Source organism: Macaca nemestrina, chromosome 7, assembly GCF_043159975.1.
Source record: "Macaca nemestrina isolate mMacNem1 chromosome 7, mMacNem.hap1, whole genome shotgun sequence".
In the NCBI taxonomy this organism is placed as follows: domain Eukaryota; kingdom Metazoa; phylum Chordata; class Mammalia; order Primates; family Cercopithecidae; genus Macaca; species Macaca nemestrina.
In genome coordinates, this window is record NC_092131.1 from 159356581 (window position 1) to 159377673 (window position 21093).

The window sequence follows — 21093 nt, forward strand, 5'->3', positions numbered from 1 at the left end:
ACAAAAATACAAACCTGCTAAACTCTTTTCCAAAGTTGTTACACCATTTACATTCCCACCAGTAGAGCAGTGTATGAAAACTCCTGCTCCTACGCAACTTGCTGATACTTAGCATTTTAGCCATGTTAAAAGGTGGGTAGTGGTATCTCGTTTGGTTCTAATTTGTGTTTCCCTAATGAATAAGGATGTTGAGAATTTTTGCAAGTACTTAATTGTCACTAGCATATTTTGTTTAGTGAAATGTCAGTTCAAAATTTTTGCCATTGTTTTGAGTTGTTTTCTTATGGTGTTTAGAGTTCTTCATATATTCTGGATATAATTCTTTCATTGGATGTATGTTTAGCAAAGTTCTACCTATCTGTTGCTTTTTCTTTTTTTTTTTTGAGAGGGAGACTTGCTCTTTCAACCAGCTGGGGTGCAATGGCACGATCTCAGCTCACTGCAACCTCCACCTGTTGGGTTCAAGCAATTCTCCTCCTCAGCCTCCCAAGTAGCTGGGATTACAGGTGCATGCCACCAAGCCTGGCTAATTTTTGTATTTTTAGTAGAGACACGGTTTTCACCATCTTAGCCAGGCTGGTCTCAAACTCCTGACCTCAAGTGATCCACCCGCCTCGGCCTCGCAAAGTTGTGGGATTACAGGCATGAACTACTGTACTTGGCCTGCATTTCTTTTTATTCTCCTAACAGTGTCTTTAAGAGAGAAAAAAGGGGCCAGGCACGGTGGTTTATGCCTGTAATCCCAGGACTTTGGGAGGCAGAGGCAAGCTGGATTGCTTGAGGTCAGGAGTTCGAGACCAGCCTGGCCAACATGGTGAAACCCCATCTCTACTAAAAATACAAAAATTAGCCAGGCATGGTAATGCGTGCCTGTAATCCCAGCTACTTAGGTGGCTGAGGCAGGAGAATTACTTGAATCCGGGAGGTGGAGGTTGCAATAAGTCAAGATCATGCCACTGTGCTCCAACCTGGGAGACAGAGCAAGACTCAGTATCATTATTTAAAAAAAAAAAAAGTGCAAAAGGCCAGGCATGGTGGGTCATGCCTGTAATCGCAGCATTCTGGGAGGCTGAGGCAGGAGGATCACTTGAGCCTAGGGATTTAAGACCAGCCTGGGCAATATAACAAGATCTTGTCTCTACAAAAAATAAAAATAAAAAAGTGATTTTGTACACTGTAAGTGTACACACACACACACACACATGTAAGTCCCAGCTACTTCGGAGGCTGAGGTGGGAGGATCGCTTGAGCCCAGGAGGTTGAGGCTGCAGTGAGCCATGATTGTGCCACTGTACCCTAGCCTGGGTGACAGAGTGTGACCCTGTCTCAAAAAAAAATTATAAAAGTGCAAAAGTTTGAAATTTTGATTAACTTCAAATTTCAAATTTCAATTTGTACTTTTGTTCAATTTGTGTTTTCAGTGCCATATCTATAAAACCTTTGCCTAATCAAAAATCACAAACGTTCGGTTTAAGTTATCTTCTAAAGTTTAATAGTTTCAGGTTTCCCACTTAGATCTATGATTCAATTAACTTTTCGATAAAGTGCAAAATATAGATCAAAGTTTTTTTTCATGTAGACATCCAACTGGTCTCCCATCACTTGCTGAAAAGATATTTTCTCCACTGAATCGCCTTTGCAACTTTATTAAAAATCAGTTGCCTATATATGTATGAGTCTATTTTGGACTCTATTCTGTTCCCGTAATCTATTTATCTTAACTCTACCACCACACTATCTTGGTTACTTTAGCTTTAGGAAGCATAGGGTTTATCTCAGAGAATGCTCCATGTGCACTTGAAAATATGTGTATTCTGTGATGTTGAATGAAGTGTTCTGAAAATGTCAGTTAGGTCACATAGTTTGATAATGTTGCTCAAATCTTCTATTTCCTCACTGATTTCTGTTTGGTTATCTACCTACTACTGGAAATTAGGTACCAAAATATCCAACCATTATTGAACTGTCTATTTTAATCTTTCAATTCCATCAGTTTTTTCATGTATTTTGAGGTTTGGTTGTTCAGAGTGCATACATTTATAAATGTTATATTTCTTCAATGTACTGACTGACCCTTTGTCATTATGAAATATTCCTGTCTCTAGTATTTGTCTTAAAACCATTTTTTTTTTTTTTTTTTTTTTAAGACAGAATCTCGCTCTTGTCGCCCAGGCTGGAGTGCGATGGTGCGATCTCAGCTCACTGCAACTTCTGCCTCCTAGATTCAAGTGATTCTCCTGCCTCAGCCTTCCAAGTAGCTGGGACCACATGCTTGGCTAATTTTTTTTTTTTTTTTTTTTTGTATTTTTAGTAGTAAAGGGGTTTCACCATGTTGGCCAGGCTGGTCTCAAACTCCTGACCTCAGGCGATCCATCCACCTCAGCTTCCCAAAGGGCTGGGATTACAGGCTTGAGCCACCACGCCCAGCCTTAAAACCTATTTTTTTGCCTGACATTAAAATACCACTCCAGTTCTCTTATGCTTACTTTTTAAAATTTTTCAATAGGTTTTGGAGGAAGAGATGGTGTCTGGTTACATGAATAAATTATTTAGTGGTGATTTCTGAGATTTTGGTGCACCCATCACTCAAACAGTGTACCTTGTACCTAAGGTGTAGTCTTTTATCCCTTACCCCCCTTTCCCACAAGTCCCCAGAGTCCATTCTTATTCTTATGCCGTTGTGTCCTTATGCTTTTGTATCATTCTATGCCTTTGTGTCCTCATAGCTTAGCTCCCACTTATGAGTGAGAAAATATGTTTGGTTTTCCATTCCTGAGGTACTTAACTTAGAATAATGGTCTCCAATTCCATCCAGGTTGCTGCAAATGCCATTATTTCGTGCCTTCTTATGGCTGAGTAGTATTCCACAGTATACATATACCACATTTTCTTTTTTCTTTTTGTTTTTGAGACGGAGTCTTGCTCTGTAGCCCGGGCTGGAGTGCAGTGGCCGGATCTCAGCTCACTGCAAGCTCCGTCTCCCGGGTTTACGCCATTCTCCTGCCTCAGGCCTCCCAAGTAGCTGGGACTACAGGTGCCCGCCACCTCGCCCGGCTAGTTTTTTGTATTTTTAGTAGAGACGGGGTTTCACCATGTTAGCCAGGATGGTCTCGATCTCCTGACCTCGTGATCCGCCCGTCTCGGCCTCCCAAAGTGCTGGGATTACAGGCTTGAGCCACCGCGCCCGGCTACCACATTTTCTTTATCCACTGATTGACTGATGGACATTTGGGCTGGTTCTATATCTTTGCAGATGTGAATTGTGCTGCTAACACATGCATGTGAAAGTATCTTTTTCATATAACGACTTCTTTTCCTCTGGGTAAATCTACTTGTAGTTCTTTAAGGAATCTCCACACAGTTGCCCATAACGGTGGTACTAGTTTATATTCCCACCAACAGTGTAAAAGCATTCCCTTTTCACCATATTCACGCCAATTTTTTTTTTTTTTTTTTTTTTTTTTTTTTTTTTTTTTTTAAGATGGCTGGAGTGCAGTGGCGTGATCTTGTCTCACTGCAACCTCTGCCTCCCAGGTTCAAGCAATTCTCTGGCCTCAGCCTCATGAGTAGCTGGGACTACAGGAGCGTGACACCACACACAGCTAATTTTTGTATTTTTAGTAGATACAGCATTTCACCACGTTGGCCAGGCTAGTCTCGAACACCTGACCTCAGGTGATCCACCTGGCTCAGCCTCCCAAGTGCTGGGATTACAGGCATGAGCCACCGACCCAGCCTCTTTTTTGATCATGGCCATTCTTGCAGGAGTAAGGTGGTATTGTATTGTGGTTTTGATTTGCATTTCCCTGATAATCAGTGATGTTGAGCTTTTTTTTCCCCTATGTTTGTTACCATTTGTGTATCTTCTTTTGAGAACTGTTTATTCATGTCCTTAGCCCACTTTTTGATGGGACTGTTTTTTTCTTGCTGTTGGAGTTCCTTGTAGATTCTGGATATTAGTCCTTTGTAGGATGCATAGATTGCAAAGATTTTCTCCCATTCTGTGGGCTGTTTACTCTGCTGATTACTTCTTTTGCTGTGCAAAAGATTTTTGTTTTATTTAAGTCCCATCTATTTATCTTTGTTTTTGTTGCATTTGCTTTTGGATTCTTGCTCATGAAGTCTTTGCCTAAGCCAATGTCTACAAGGATTTTTCCAATGTTATCTTCTAGAATTTTTATGGTTTTAGGTCTTTTAAGTCTTTGATCCATCTTGAGTTGATTTTTGTATAATGTGAGAGATGAGGATCCAATGTCATTCCCCTACATGTGGCTTGCCAATTATCCCAGCAACATTTGTTGAACAGGGTGTCCTTTCCCTACTTTACATTTTTGTTTGCTTTGTCGAAGATTAGTTGACTGTAAGTATTTGGCTTTATTTCTGCATTTTCTGTTCTGTTCCATTGGTCTCTATGTCTGTTTTTGTCCCAGTACCATGCTGTTTTTGGTAACTATTGGCCTTCTAGTATACTTTGAAGTTGGGTAATGTAATGCATCCAGATTTGGTTTTGTCGTTTTTGAGATGAAATCTCATTCTGTTGCCCAGGCTGGAGTGCAGCGGCGTGATCTCGGCTCACTGCAGCCTCTGCCTACCAGGTTCAATAGATTCTCCTGCCTCAGCCACCCGAGTAGCTGGGATTACAGGTGCCCACCATCACGCCCAGCTAATTTTTTCTATTTTTAGTAGAGGGGGCTTTCACCATGTTGGCCAGGCTGGTCTCAAACTCCTGACCTCAAGTGATCCACCTGCCTTGGCCTCCCAAAGTGCTGGGATTACAGGCATGAGCCACTGTGCCTGGCCCAGATTTGTTCTTTTTGCTTAATCTTGCTTTGACTATGTGGGCTCTTTTTTGGTTCCATATGAATTTTGGGACTGTCTTTTCTAGTTCTGTGAAGAACGATGGTGGTATTTTGATGGGGATTGCATTGAATTTGTAGACTGCTTTAGGCAGTATGGTCATTTTCACAATACTGATTCTATCCATCCATGAGCACAGATATGTTTCCATTTGTTTGTGTCATCTATGATTTCTTTCAGCAATGTTTTGTAGTTCTCCTTGTAGAGGTCTGTCACCTCCTTGGTTAAATATATTCCTAAGTGTTTTTTTTGTTTTTTTTTTTTTTTGCAGCTATTGTAAAAAATGTTGAGTTCTTGATTTGATTCTCAGCTTGCTTGCTGCTGGTATACAGCAGGGCTACTGATTTATGTGCATTAATTTTGTATCTTGAAACTTCGCTGAATTCATTTACCAGCTCCAGGAGCTCTTTGGATAAATCTTTAGAGTTTTCTAGATACACAATCATGTTGTCAGCAAATAGCAAGTTTGACTTCCTCTTTACTGATCTGGATGCCCTTTATTTCTTTTTTTTTTTTTTTTTTGAGACGGAGTCTCGCTCTGTAGCCCGGGCTAGAGTACAGTGGCCGGATCTCAGCTCACTGCAAGCTCCGCCTCCCGGGTTCACGCCATTCTCCTGCCTCAGCCTCCCGAGTAGCTGGGACTACAGGCGCCCGCCACCTCGCCCGGCTAGTTTTTTGTATGTTTTAGTAGAGATGCGGTTTCACGGTGTTCGCCAGGATGGTCTCAATCTCCTGACCTCGTGATCCACCCGTCTCGGCCTCCCAAAGTGCTGGGATTACAGGCTTGAGCCACCGCGCCCGGCCGATGCCCTTTATTTCTTTCTCTTGTCTCATTACTCTGGCTAGGACTTATGGTTACTATTTTTATGGTATATCTTTTCCCATCCTTTTACTTTCAACCCGTGTCTGTGGTTCTAAGGTGTGTTTCTTATAGACAGCATATAGTTGGGTCTTGCTTTTATGCAATTTGAAAATTTGTACCTTAGGCGATTCACACTTAATGCATTTAATTATTGATGTGCTCAGAACCATCCATGTCTGATTTTTCTTTTTTCTGTGTCTCATATCTCCTTTGTTCCTGCTCTTCCTTCACTGCCTTTAACTGTTAAGTATTTTTATTAATATGTAACATTTTAATTTCTGTTGGGTTTTTTTTTGCTCAGAGGTGGCAGAAGAAATGCTGATTTTTAAAATTATGTTTTTGAGCTATTTTCTTAGTAGTTGCTCTCCAGATTACAATACATATCTTTATGATCTACTTCAAAGTAATACTAACTTAATTCCTGTAAAATATAGAAACTCTACTTAAATATATATTTCACTTCCCTTGTGCTGTTATTTTCATATATGACAATGTACAAAAATGCATTGTTATAATTATGGTTTTACATAATCTCATTCTTTTATTGACGTTAGGAGAAGAAATGAGAAAGAATGTAGGTTTTTTTATATTTACTCACACATTTACCATTCCCAGATATTTCATTGTCTCCTATAGATTTAAGATACTTTCTAATATCACTTTCTTTCAGCCTAGAAGATTTCATTTAGTTTTCTTGTCAGGTAAGTCTGCTGCCAATAAATTCTACCTTTCCCCCCCCCCCCCCGACTCTGGGAATGTTCTTATTGACAGTTTTTTACATTCTCTCAGCACCCTGCCCTCTAGGGTTCAATGCTTCTGATGAGAAGTCAGCCATTCATCATGTAATTGTTCTCCTGTATGAGTCACTTTTCGCTAGCTGTTTTTAACATGTTCTCTTTGTCTTTCAACAGTTTAAATATGATGTGTCTAGGTGTGGATCTCTTTGTGTTTATTTTACTTGGAGTCCTTTGAGCTTCTTAGATCTCTAAATGATTTTCACAAATTTAGGAAGTTTTTGGTCATTGTTTTATTTTGGGTGTGGTGCTTCTCACTTTGTTACATTCCTTTAATCTATTTTCAGACCACAGAAAGGATTTTGTCCAGCTTTATAGTTGCTTTCTGGGGATATGACTTGACCTCCTCATTCCATCATAATGGAAGTGAATCTTCTAATATTTCATTTTAATGCTTATTTTCTTTTCAACCTTTTGTTTTAAATGTCCACACTGATCACACAGATGTGAAAGTATTGTAAAATGTTAAAAATAAATACAAGCAGAAGATATTTTGATTAGTCTTTATAAAATGCTTCTACCCATTCTGGGTGTACAGCTTAATGGATTGTGTGTAAATCCAGTTTATAATATTAGGTTCTATCAGAGGACCTATAAATGTGAGAGTAGGAGAAAAGGAAAAGAAATAGGGCCGGGGGCGGTGGCTCACATCTGTAATTCCAGCACTTAGGCAGGCCGAGTCAGGTGGATAATTTGAGGTCAGGAGTTTGAGATCAGTCTGGCCAACATGGTGAAATCCCATCTCTACTAAAAATACAAAAAAATTTTGCTGGGCATGGTGGCGCGTGCCTATAATCCCAGCTACTTGGGAGGCTGAGGCAGGAGAATCACTTGAGCCTGGGAGGCACAGGTTGTGGTGAACCGAGATTACACCACTGCACTCCAGTCAGGGCAACAGAGTGAGGCCCTGTATCAAAAACAAACAAACAGAAATAGGAAGGAAGACAAGAAAGTGGTTTAAAGGTACAAGGAGAGGAAGAAATCTCACCAAACATAAGGGGTTACCAACCTGCGTGTAGTGGATAGTGAAAATGGCATGGGATCTGCTGCTGGCCTCATGAACATGGGTGGCTGCTGTGATTCTGTGTATACAAGGAAAAACTGTTAGGACGAGGATTGTTCACACGTGGTGGATTCTTAAGGATCTATAGGGAATACAATAAATGTTAGTGCTGAGATTCACAGATGAGAATCATATTTAGTTCAGTTTCGTAAAGAGGAATAGTCCAAAGAGGGCAGAAGCAGCACGCTAGGTGCTATCTGAGAATAAAACGGAGTGCAGCTTCATACTAAAATACACTGAAACTTTTTTTTAAGCAATAGAAGCAAAAATTCGAGTGTAAAGAGAAATGAAGACTAGCACGTCATCAACCTGGAAGAACATGACCAAGATAGACCCATTTTATTTTATTTTATTCTTTCATTTTATTTTATTTTATTCTTAGACTCATTTTAATAAGACAAGTGGATGTAGAGAGCTTGCTGAGAAGGTACCTCAAAGACAGAGAAGGTAAGTTTTGAATTAATATTCTGTGTTTAATCAAATTCTATTAATCAAATATTAATTCTACAGTGTCAGAAAGATCTTGGAAATGAGATCTCAAATCACATCAATATCATGCTTAAGCCAGGTAGAATTCATATCTCCCTTAGAAATCCATTACAGTGTTAACCTTCAAAGTCAGGAGAGGTTTTCCTTTATCTAAGAGCATCTCACCGTGTTCTGTTCTCAGATGATCTGGAGAATTGAAGAAAAGGGCCAAAATCTAGAGGCTAGTCTCATGATTCAAATTTGACACTGAAAAATCACGGAGCTCAGGGTATCCTGAAGACCAGAAGCAAGTGTCTCCAGGAGAGTTCCATGAAGCTCAGGAGAATGTTAAATATAAATTTCTTCCTTTATGTTCAATTAACTTGGTCCTGCTATTAACAGGATAAATAGAAGGCTCTATAGACTTTTTTACCCCAGGGAAAAAAGCCTTTTTTAGGGACATTTACTAGTAATATTCTAGGTATTTCATAGTAACTTACAAACGGCATGTTATTACAATTTACAATAGCTTTTAGGGGAATCTACAGCACCTGGTTATTCATAGCAGATTCAAAACAGTCTTTCAGGGGGCTACAAGTATGCAAAACTAGAAAAAAAAAAAGGTTTTCTGAAACTTTTACACTATATTTGTCCTTATATCTATCAAACCTGAGGAGAGGACAATGCAGGTAAGAATCTTTTCTTCCAAATTTAGAAGCTCTAAACAAAGTAGAGTAACTTCCTTGGGCTTACTGCCTAATATTACTATGTCCAGAACAGATTCCAGCTTAATTACTAGTGAGAAGAGACTAAATCTTAGTCACCACCCCTTAACCTGGGAACACTACTGTTCTGGAAAGAGCCTCCTGGTTGTGAACACCTCTACACAGAGACAATTTTAAGTGTCATTATACACTCCCCAAAGGGAAATGGGAACACAGGATAGGAGTGTGAGGATAAAAGAATGATAGAAACAAACAAACCTGTTACCTGTTTGCAATTCCCTCCTCCAAGAGTTGGATTACTTGCTTGTAATTGGTAACTACATGTTGAGATAAACCTATCGGATTTGTAAAACAGAAAAAAGAAATTAAATGAAATTTTTGGTAAAGTTTAACCTTTTCTTGTAAGTCTTTATCATTCCTATTTCATATTATTTAATAGACAAAAATGAGGGAATCTGGCCAAATTCATTCAGATAATAAATTAAATCAAGAAATATTTATTGGAAACCTCTTGTCAGGTATATGATAGGCTCTAGGAATACAGGTCTCTGCTCTCACAGAGATTACGGTCTATAATTCATATAGACCATATGCTAACAACAACTATAATTCCTTACAATTCTGCTATATAGGTTATAAGAACTGTTCTCATATATTACCTCATTTGGCCCTCACGAAGTCCCTGAGGTAGGCCAGTGTTGTTTTCCCCACAAGGTGGCAGACTCGGTTTGGCATACAAAATACACAGTACACTTGTCTCTGTCCTCCCACAGTTTACAATCATGGTAAGTTACACTATACAAGACAATATGGCCAAGTGCCACAGAAGTTGGAAAGATGATACACGATGAGATCAGAGGCGTCGTCAGGGCAGGCTCTACAGAAGTGAGACTTAAATTTAGCCACTATAGAATGGGGAGGCTTTAGATAGGTGAAGAGGAGCCTACGGGTATGAAAGTAAATCTTCATGGCTGGTTACTAACCAAGTCCCAAAGGCCTTCCCAACTGTTCTAGAGCATCTCTGTATTAGAGATTCAAAAACAAAGTAACTTCATGGGCTTATTAGTAAATACAATTACACCGAAAATAACAAAGTAACATAAATGAAACCAACAAAAATAATAGTCAATAGAAAGCAATCCAAGAAAGACCCAGATACTGAGGCTACCAGGTCAATCTAAAAGTAACTCTGAAGGCTGGGTGCTGTGACTCATGCCTGTGATCCTAGCACTTTGGGAGGCTGAGGCGGGCAGACCTGAGGTCAGGGGTTTGAGACCAGCCTGGAGAACATGGAGAAACACTGTCTCTGCTAAAAATGCAAAATTAGCTGGGCGTGGTGGCACAGGCCTGTAATCCCAGCTACTTGGGAGGCTGAGGCAGGAGAATCCCTTGAACCTGGGAGGCGGAGGTTGTGGAGAGTGGAGGTCGCGCCACTGCACTCTAGCGTGGGTAACAAGAGCGAAATTCTGTCTCAAAATAAAAAAAGTGTGGGGGTGGGAGGGCAGGCTCGGTGGCTCATGCCTGTAATCCCAGCACTTTGGGAGCCCGAGGCAGGTAGATCATGAGGTCAGGAGTTCCAAGACCAGCCTGGCAAAGATGGTGAAACCCCACCTCTACCAAAAAAACAAAAAAATTAGCCGGATGTGGTGGCAGGAGCCTATAGGCCAAGCTACTCAGGAGCCTGGGGCAGGAGAATCACTTGGACCCAGGAGGCAGGGCTGCAGTGAGCCGAGATTTCACCATCGCACTCCAGCCTGGACAATAAGAGCAGAACTTCGTTTCAAAAAAAAAGTAACTCTGCTTACTATTTTCAAGGAGCTGAAAGAAGACTGTAAACTTGGAAACTATAATGAAATAATAAAATGGATATCTGAGAAATAATACTGTAAGTGAAAATAAAAACTCAATATAAAGTTTAATAGCAGGTTAGACATAGCTGAAGAAAGAATGAGTGAGCAAGAAGACAGATCAGAAACATACTCAAAATTTAGCACAGAGAGACAAAAGATTAAAAATATGGAGGCAGCCGGGTGCAGTGGCTCACGTCTGTAATCCCAACACTTTGGGAGGCTGAGGTGGGCAGATCACAAGGTCAGGAGTTCAAGACCAGCCTGACCAACATGGTGAAACCCCATCTCTAATGAAAATACAAAAATCAGCTGGGGGTGGTGGCACGTGACTGTAATCCCAGCTACTTGGGAGACCGAGGTAGGTGAATCACTTGAACCCGGGAGGTGGAGGTTGCAATGAGACGAGATTGCGCCATTGCACTCCAACCTGGGTGACAGAGCAAGACTCCATCTCAAAAAAAAAAAAAAAAAAAAATGGAGGCTAGGTATGGTAGCGCACACCTATAATCTCAGCTACTTGAGAGGCTGAGACAGGAGGGTCCCTTGAGCCCAGGAGTCCAAAACCAGTCTGGCAACATTAGCAAGACTACATGTCTAATTAATTAATTAAATATAGAAGAAACGGTAAGACTCGCAGAATATACAGAGAATAGGCCTAACATACTTGTAATTAGAGTCCCAAAAGAATGGGATAGAAGGAATATTATAAGCGATAATGGTAGTGGAGGGAAGGTGGGGAGGAAAAGGAAAGGTAATGGTTAAGAACTTTCCAAAACTGATACAAAGATACAAAAGCACAGATTCAAAACCTCCAGCATGATTTTTTAAAATCCCGCATCTAACCCTAAGTAGATCATAATAAACTGTTCAAAGACTAAAGGAAAAATATTGAAAAAATTAGACTAAGGGAAGACTTCTCAGCAAAAATAGTGGAAAACAGAAGACAATGGTATAATGTTTAACGACTAAAAGAAAATAACCATTAATTAAAAATTCTATACTCAGTGAACTTTACCTTCAATAATAAGAAAAGCAGTCCAGGCGTTGTGGCTCATGCCTGTAATCCCAGCACTTTGGGAGGCCGAGGCTGGTGGATTACTTTAGGTTAGGAGTTCAAGATCAGCCTGGCCAACATGGTGAAACCCTGTCTCTACTAAAAGTACAAAAATTAGCCGGGCGTGGTAGCAGGCACCTGTAATCCCAGCTACTCGGGAAGCTGACACAGCAGAAGTGCCCGAACCCAGGAGGTGGAGGTTGCAGTGAGCCGAGATCGCACCACTGCACTCCAACCTGGGTGACAGAGCAAGACTCTATCTGAAACAAACAAACAAGCCAAAATAGAACTTGTCAATAGCAGATCTACACTAGAGGGAAAATGAGATTATTCTTGAAGTAGAAGGAACTCGGAGATAAAAGGTAGGATATTCTTTAAAAATTAAGAGCCATAAAAATGGCATTTAAGAAAGGACAAACTGAGTTCAAGTCTTATAAGGTTTATTGTCTGGGAAGAAGCAGAACAATCAGTAAATATTAGACTTTGATAAGTCAGTGGTCTATGTTGTAATCTCTGGAGTGACCGCCAAAATAGTAAGACAATGTGTAAATAATAAGCTAGTGGAGAAGAAATATGGAATGATTTTTTAAAGCTATCAAACCAAAAGACAAAGTAAAGAAAAAGGAACATAAAACAGGAAAGGTAAAGAGAAAACACAAAATAACAGATTTAAACCCAAATAAAATTAGTGACTACATTAAATATAAGCAGACCACAATATCAAATTAAAAGACCAAAATTGTGATGAAACAAAGCAAAAGGAAAATTTTTTAAAATAAAAAACACATCTGAAATATATAAAGAAAACTGAAAGTAAAAATAGAAAAGAAGATAAAAATACAAACACTAACCCAAAGAAAGCTAGCTTAGTTAATGCCTGACAAAGTAGACTTTAAAGTAAAAGCATTACTAGAGATAAAAATCCTTCACAATGAAAAAAGGGTTCAACGAACCAGGAAGTTTTAACAATTCTAATTTTGTATGCATGTAATAATAAAGCCTCAAAATACATAAAACAAAAATTGGCAGAATTAAAAGGAGAAAAAGGCATCCATACTCATAGCAGGAAAGTTTAACTTGCCTTTCTTAGTATCTGTTAAAACAAGTGGAAAAATAGAATCAATACGGGCGCAGATGATTTGAACAAGTATCAAACCTGATAAATAGTAATATATAAACACCATGCCCAACAATTGTGTAATATACTCGCTCTTCAAGCACACACAGAAAATTTACACAAACTGGCCAGTGTGCTAGGCTACAAATCAAACCGTGCTATACATATTTCAAATTTTTTCATTATTATTATTCCTATTATTATATCTGTTATGATGATCTGTGATCAGTAATCTTTGATGTTACTATTATAATTATGTTGGTACACCAAGAACCTTGCCCGTATAGAAAAGCGAACTTAATTGATAAATGTATATGTTCTGACTGCTCCACCAACCAACCTTTCCCCTACCCTTCTCGCTCTACTCAGGCCTCCTTATTCCCTGAGACACAACAATATTGAAATTAGGCCAATTAATAATCCTACAATGGCCTTTAAGTGTCCAAGTGAAAGAAAGAGTCTCTCATTTTAAATCAAAAGCTAGAAACGCTAAAGTTTAGCAAGGAAGGCATGTTGAAAGCCAAGAAAGGCTGAAAGCTAGGCCTCTTGTGCCCAACAGTTGGCCAGGCTGTGAATGCAAAGGAAAAGTTCTTGAAGGAAATTAAAAGTGCTACTCCTTGAATACATGAATGATAAGAAAACAAAACAGTCTTCTTGATGATATGAAGAAAGTTTTTACAGTATGGTTAGAAGATCAAACCATCACAACATTCTCCTAAGCCAGAGACTAATCCAGAGCAAAGCCCTGATTCCCTTCAATGCTATGAAGGCTGAGAGAAGTGAGGAAGCTGCAGAAGAAAAGTTGGAGCTGGCCGGGCGCGGTGGCTCAAGCCTGTAATCCCAGCACTTTGGGAGGCCGAGACGGGCGGATCACGAGGTCAGGAGATCGAGAGACCATCCCGGCTAACACGGTGAAACCCCGTCTCTACTAAAAAATACAAAAAAACTAGCCGGGCGAGGTGGCGGGCACCTGTAGTCCCAGCTACTCGGGAGGCTGAGGCAGGAGAATGGCGTAAACCTGGGAGGCGGAGCTTGCAGTGAGCTGAGATCCGGCCACTGCACTCCAGCCTGGGTGACAGAGCAAGACTCCGTCTCAAAAAAAAAAAAAAAAAAAAAAAAAAAGAAAAGTTGGAGCTGGCAGAGGTTGGTTCAAGAGGTTTAAGGAAATAAGCTTCTCAGTAACATGAAAGTGCAAAGTGAAGCAAGTGCTGACGGAGAAGCTGTAACGAGTTATCCAAAAGATACAGCTAAAGCTAAGATAACGAAGGTAGCTACCCTAAACAACAGAATTTCAATGTAGACAAATCAGGCTTCTACAGGAAAAAGGTGTCATCTAGGATTTTCAGAGCTAGAAAGAAGCGGCCAACGTCTGGTTTCAAAGCTTCAAAGGACACGCTGATTATCCTGTTAGGGGCTAATGTAGCTGGTGAATTTTATTATTATTATTATTATTTGAGATGGAGTTTCACTCTTGTTGACCAGGCTGGAGTGCAGTGGCACAATCTCAGCTCACTGCAACCTCTGCCTCCAGGGTTCAAGTGATTCTCCTACCTTAGCCTCCTGAGTAGCTGGAATTACAGGTGCATGCCACCACATCTGGCTAATTTTTGCATTCTTAGTAGATATGGGGGTTTCACCATGTTGGCCAGGCTGGTCTCGAACTCCTGATCTCAGGTGATCCACCCACCTCAACCTCCCAAAGTGCTGGCATTACAGGCATGAGCCACCACGCTCGGCCGCTGGTGACTTTAAATTGAAGCCATTATCACTCTGAAAATCCCAAGGCCAGGCTGGGCGTGGTGGCTCACAGCTGTAATCCCAGAACTTTGGGAGGCCAAGGCAGGTGGATCTCTTGAGCCCACGAGTTCAAGACCAGCCTGGGCAACATGGTGAAACCCTGTCTCCACAAAATACACAAAAAATTAGCCAGCTATGGTAGCGCATGGGTGGGAAAATGAATCACATGAGCCTGGGAAGTTGAGGCTGCAGTGAGCTGTGATCACGCCACTGCACTCCAGTTGGGGTGATAGAGCAAGACCCTCCCTCTCAAAAAAAAAAAAAAAAAAAAAAAAAAAAATCCTAGGGCCCTTAAGATTCATGCTAAATCTACTCTGCCTGTGCCCTATAAATGGAACCATAAAGCCTGGATGACAGCATATCTGCTTACAGTAAGCCCACTGTTGAGAACTACTGCTCAGAAAAAAGATTATTTTCAAAATATTACTGCTCATTGATAGTGTTCCTGGTCACCCAAGGGCTCTCTTGGAGACATACAAGAAGGCTAATGTTGTTTTCATGCTTGCTAACATAACATCTGTTCTATGGCCCATGGACCAAGGAGTCCTTTCGACTTTGATAATTTAAGAAATACATTTCATAAACCTATAGCTGTCAGTGATTCCTCTGATGGATCTGGGCAAAGTCTACTGGAAATTTTCTGGAAAGAATTCACCATTCCAGATGGCATTAAGGACATTCATGACTCATGAGAGGAGCTCAAAATATCAACATTGAGGGGCTTGGAAGAAGTTGGTTCCAACCCTCACGAATGACTTTAAAGGGTTAAAGACTTTGGTGGAGGAAGTAATTCCAGAGTGGTGGAACTATCAAGAGAAGCAGAATGAGAAGAGGAGCCTGAAGATGTGACTGAATTGCCACAATCTCAGGATCAAATGTGAATGCAGGAGGGGTTGCTTCCTACGGATGAGAAGAGAAAGTGGTTTCTTGAGATGGAAGCTACTCCTGGTGAAGATGCTGTGAATATTGTTGAAATGACAAAAAAAAGAAACAGAATATTACATAAACTTAGTTGATAAAGAAGTGTCAGGATTTGAGAGGACTGACTCCAACTCTGAAATAAGTTCTACTGTGAGTAAAATGCTATCAAACAGTATTTCACACTACAGAAAAATTTTTCATGAAAGGAAGAGTCAATTATGTAACAAACTCCATAAGTTGTTTTAAGAAATTGCCACAGCCATCCAAACCTTCAGCAATCAGTATCCTGATCAGTCAGCAGCCATCATCACTAAGGAAGAATCCTGCACCAGCAAAGAGATTATGACTCACTGAAGGCTCAGGTAACCACTAGCATTTTTTAGCAATAAAGTATTTTTAAATTGAGGTATGTACACTTTTAATACATAATGCTACTTTGTACTTAATAAAATATAGCATAAATATAACTTTCATATACATTGGGAAACGAAAACATTTGTGTTTTTATTTTGATTTTTGCTTTATTGTGATACTCACTTTATTGTGGTGGCCTGGAATCAAACTTGCAATATATCCAAAGCATGTCTGCATACATGTTGTTTTAGGTGAAATTATATGGAGCATGTTTTTTGAACTCAATACTATTAAACTAGATACCTATAACAAAAATACAACTAGAAAATCCCTGAGTGTTAAAAAATAAAGAAACTCACTTCTAAACTCATGGGTCAAAAGAAATCATATTGGAAATTATATATTTTTTAAACTGATTAATGATGAAAACACTACACAGTAAAACTGGTGGAATACAGCTAAAGTCACGCTTACAGGGAAATTTATAACTCTAAATAAATACACTAAAAAAGAGGAGGCCAAGGCAGGCGGATCACGAGGTCAGGAGTTTGACACCATCTTGGCCAACATGGTGAAACCTCACCTCTACTAAAAAGACAAAAGTTAGCTGGGTGCGGTAGTGCACATCTGTAGTCCCAGCTACTCAGGAGGCTGAGGCAGGAGAATCGCTTGAACCCAGGAGGCGGAGGTTGCAGTGACCCAAGATCGCACCACTGCACTCCAGCCTGGTGACAGAGGGAGACTCTGTTTAAAAAAACAAAACAAAACAAAACAAAAAAATGAGGGGCCAGGTGCAGTGGCTCATGCCTGTAATCCCAGCACTTTGGGAGGCCAAGGTGGGTATATTACCTGAGGTCAGGAGTTCGAGACCAGCCTGACCCATCTCTACTAAAAATACAAAAATTAGCCAGGCATGGTGGTGCGTGCCTGTAATCCCAGCTACTCAGGAGGCTGGGGCAGCAGAATTGCTTGAACTAGGAGGCGGAGGTTGCAGTGAGCCGAGATCCTACCACTGCACTCCAGCCTGGGTGACAGAGTAAAAAACAAAATCAAAAACAATACAAGGGTAACTTTGATGAAGTAATTTTATATCTGTTGAATCTAGTAAAGAAGATTCGGGGCTTGTAATTAAGACATTGCTTTCATTCATTTTTCTAGTAATTCATCCTTATTTTATTTTATAAATGTATTAGTATGCCAAAGATTGGAATTAAAAAAAAAAAAAAAAAAAAAAAACTGGTTCTTCTAGCCTGGGCAACATAGCAAGACCCCATTTCTAAAAGAAAAAATAAAAAACAGTTAGCTGGCACGATGGCACATGTCTGTAGTATCAGCTACTTTGGAGGCTGAGATAGGAGGACTGCCTGAGTCCAGGAGTTTGAGGCTGCAGTGAGTCACAATCGTGCCACTGCACTCTAGCCTGGGTGACAGCATGAGACTCTGATCCAAAAACAAAACACCACCATAAAAAAAACTGGGCCTTCACCACAGTTCGAGAAGCATATAGAATATCTCTTAAAAATAATCACTATTGCAAATATATTACTTAATGGTAAAATGGTGAAGCTTTTCTCTGAGAACAAGACTGTCACCACTTTTATTTACTATTGTACTAGAGGTCCTAGTTTACGCAGAAAGGCAAGAAAAAAATGGCACAAGAACTAAATGGTTGGGGTTGGGGGGAAACTCCTGTGACTTACAGATTGAGTATATAGGAAATACAGAATTTTTCTCAAGTTCCAACTACCTACCTCTTGGTTTGCACCTGTACCTTTACATTAAAATAAAGACCACAGTGAAAATACAGTACTGTCTTTGTCTCACTTAGGTATCAGTTTAGATCCTATAACCACTGGCCTCTTACGTGTGCTTTGGGCAGGCCATTGTGCATTTCAGATTTCAACTTAATCTCTCATCTAATTAATAAACTTTCTAATGGAAAGGCTACTCCTTTCCTTTCTTTGGATTTAGGTAGCTATCAAGGTCCATCTCACAATTCTGAACTGGAACTGCAAGTTCTTTAAGGGCTTATATTTTCATATTTCCCATGGCACCCGGAATACTATAGGCATCTTGTAGGTACTCAATAAATTTCTGTAGAATTAGTTTCAAGCCAGAAACCACTTTCCACTTTAAAGTTATATTCACAGAATGGATGAGCCTTAAGACAGATGGACGGGCAGATAGATAAGATATATATATAGAAAGAAAACATTTTTTTAAAAAAGTTTACTAAGATCTCATCAGAGGGTGGTGATGGGAATAACATAGTTCAGTGTGACTACTCAGGGTCCTAGCTTCCAAGGCGGGTTCTATACCATTTCAGCTCATGGCTCCTTCACTAAGAAATGTCCACCTGTATTTGTAAAGGTTTAAGAATGTCCACAGTGGTTCAAGAAACTTGTGACACAGAATCTAAGAGATTTTTCACTGGTTTAGAATTTAGCATTTCTTACCTCCCTCCCCTCAAGGGTTCACTCCATAAAGGTATTCAAAAGTGTCCTGAACTTTGCACCATAAACCCTGAGATTTGAGTCCTGATCCTGTCATTGACGTTGGACATATGACCCAAGCTGTATGACCTTGCAAGAATCATATTTTCTGGGTTGCAGGCACTATGCCAATCAAATAATCTAGACTCCTAGGCCTCCCTTCAGGCTCTTGATGTTCAGGATTCTGTTCCACTCCTCTCTTCCAGTCCAGTGACAGTTTCCCAGTTTCAATTCTGTTCCAACTCTAGCTGTGTGACTTTGGAACAACCTTTAACTTTCTCCAGATGTCACTGTTTTCTGTATAATGCGGATACCTGAACTATGTCTGAGTTCTCCTCTGGTTACTCCTCCCACACATACATACACACTTTTTTTTTGAGACGGAGTCTTGCTCTGTCACCAGGCTGGAGTGCATGCAGCTGAGGGATCTCAGCTCACTGCAACCTCCGCCTCCCGGGTTCAAGCAATTCTCCTGCCTCAGCCTCCCGGGTAGCTGGGACTACAGGTATGTGCCACCATGCCCGGCTAATTTTTTGTATTTTTAGTAGAGACAGGGTTTCACCATGTTGGCCAGGATGGTCTCAATCTCCTGACCTCGTGATCCGACCGCCTAAGCCTCCCAAAGTGTTGGGATTACAGGCGTGAGCCACCGTACCCAGCCCACACGGACTTTTAAGATAAGAAGTTTGATACTGCTGCATTGACTCATGGTCTGCCTTGAAAGTATTGCTTTACACAGATATGTATACCCACAGAGTTTTACAGAGCAAACTTAAACTGGTTCCTAGCAAAGGAAATGGTATTTTTGTTGTTGTTTCTAAGCTGCCATTTATGATTGAACATTTGGGAAAAGACACAGGTAGCAGAATCAGTCACTGGCATACCTATTGTATCATCCATTTGCCATGCCCTGACCAGAGAACAGCGGCTCTTGATTGTTCATGTCCTGCTCCTTATCAGGATTTAAATTAGCACACTACAGCCGGGCGCGCTGGCTCACATCTATAATCCTAGCACTTTAGGAAGCTGAGGTGGGAGGATCACTTGAGGCCAGGAGTTCAAGACCAGCCTGGGCAACACAGTGAGATCCCATCTCTACAGCAAATTTAAAAATTAGCTGCCTAGGTGCACGCCTGTAGCCCTAGCTACCTGGGAGACTGGGGCGGAAGGATTACTTGAGCCCAGGAGTTCAGGTTGCAGGGAGCTATGACTGCATCACTGCATTCCAGCTTGGGCTACAGAATAAGACCTTGTGGCTAAAAAAATAAATAAAAAATAAACTAGCATACTGCTATAGGAACATAAAATGTATATATTACTTTGTTTTGTTTTGTTTTGAGATGGAGTCTCGCTCTGTCGCACAGGCTGGAGTGCAGTTGCGCAATCTCGACTCATTGCAACCTCTGCCTCCTGGGTTTAAGCGATTCTCCTGCCTCAGCCTCCTGAGTAGCTGGGATTACAGGTATGCACCACCACACCCAGCTAATCTTTTGTATTTTTAGTAGAGACAAGGTTTCACCATGTTGGCCAAGCTGGTCTTGAACTCCTGACCTCCAGCAATTCACCCACCTCAGCCTCCCAAAGTGTTGGGATTACAGGCATAAGCCATTGCACCTGGGCCATATATTAACTCTTATAAGTGGCCTGGAAGGGTAAAAACTTCGCCCATAAAAGAACCCAACTATTGCTACTTAATAGCAGGATCTACCTTAATGATATAAGACAGATGGTACCAAGCACCAAACATCAGTACTTGATTAGGAAACACATCAAATCCTACTCCATGTCTGATGTCTGACTTCGCCCTATCTCTCCTACCTACTGACTACCACCACCAATGGAAGAGAAAGGGGACTGTTTTACCAGGGAACCAGTAGAGGCTCTGCCATATCGGGCGCCTGAAGATCCCACCGCATTCCCTACAATTTTCCCTCTCATTCACCATGCTTTAGCCACACTGGCCCCTTGAAAACACCAAGCCTTCTCCCAGGGCTCTAGTCCATTCCATTCCCTCTTCCCGAAACACTTCTCACCTTGTTACATCATTCTTCACATGACTATACTCCTTTCAGGTCTCAGCTTAAATGTTTCCTCCTCAGAGAAGCTCTTCTTGATCACCCCATAAAGGTGGGTCACCAACACTTTCCAATGTTCTTTGCCACTGACATCTATTTATTTATTAGCCTTTATCACTACTTGTAATTGTTTGTTTCCTGACTCACACCCACTAGATTGTAAGCTTGCCTGAGGGCAGGACCATGTCTTCTCTATTAATACATATTCAGTGTCTAGTACAGTAGTTGGCACACAATAAGTGTTCATTACACATATGTTCAATGAATTAGTGAATATTAGGAGAGCTTCCCAGGCTTCAGTTTGGTTTCGGATCTCCAGGACCACAGTAGCTCACCTTGTACATAGGGCCCCATCTCTGGATGCTCCCTGACCCGCAGGGTATAGGGCTTTTTTTGACCAGATTGCTTCAACAGATCCCGCACCCGTTCATTATAGATTTCTAGAAAACTAGAGAGAAGTAGAAGAAGGCAACAACATAATTACATTTTGAAAAAAAGTAGAAACAACACTGAGCTAAAAATCAGGAGGTCCTGATTTTTAATCAGGACTAATGATTTAATCAGGACTAATTTAATCAGACACTAAAAGTCAAGAGGTCCTTAGTTCCTGTTCCAGCTCCACCTCTGACATTCTAAGGCACTGATCAAGCGAAGGTTCCCCCTT

At 40.7% G+C, this 21093-nt stretch overlaps 1 protein-coding gene across 9 annotated transcripts in view; it reads right to left on the reverse strand.

The window, feature by feature from the left end:
• LOC105491574 (StAR related lipid transfer domain containing 9) overlaps positions 1 to 21093 on the reverse strand; it is a 155966-nt gene that overhangs the window by 65831 nt on the left and 69042 nt on the right. For all 9 annotated transcript variants that reach the window (XR_011606126.1, XM_071067015.1, XM_011758108.3 and 6 more), the window contains 3 exons: positions 20765 to 20877; positions 9035 to 9104; positions 7523 to 7595 (listed from right to left, as the gene is read on the reverse strand). Coding sequence is in view for 8 of the 9 variants with exons in the window: in XM_071067015.1 (XP_070923116.1) it covers positions 7523 to 7595; positions 9035 to 9104; positions 20765 to 20877 (256 nt within the window). In the remaining variant the exon portion in view is untranslated. The remainder of the gene's footprint in view (positions 1 to 7522; positions 7596 to 9034; positions 9105 to 20764; positions 20878 to 21093) is intronic.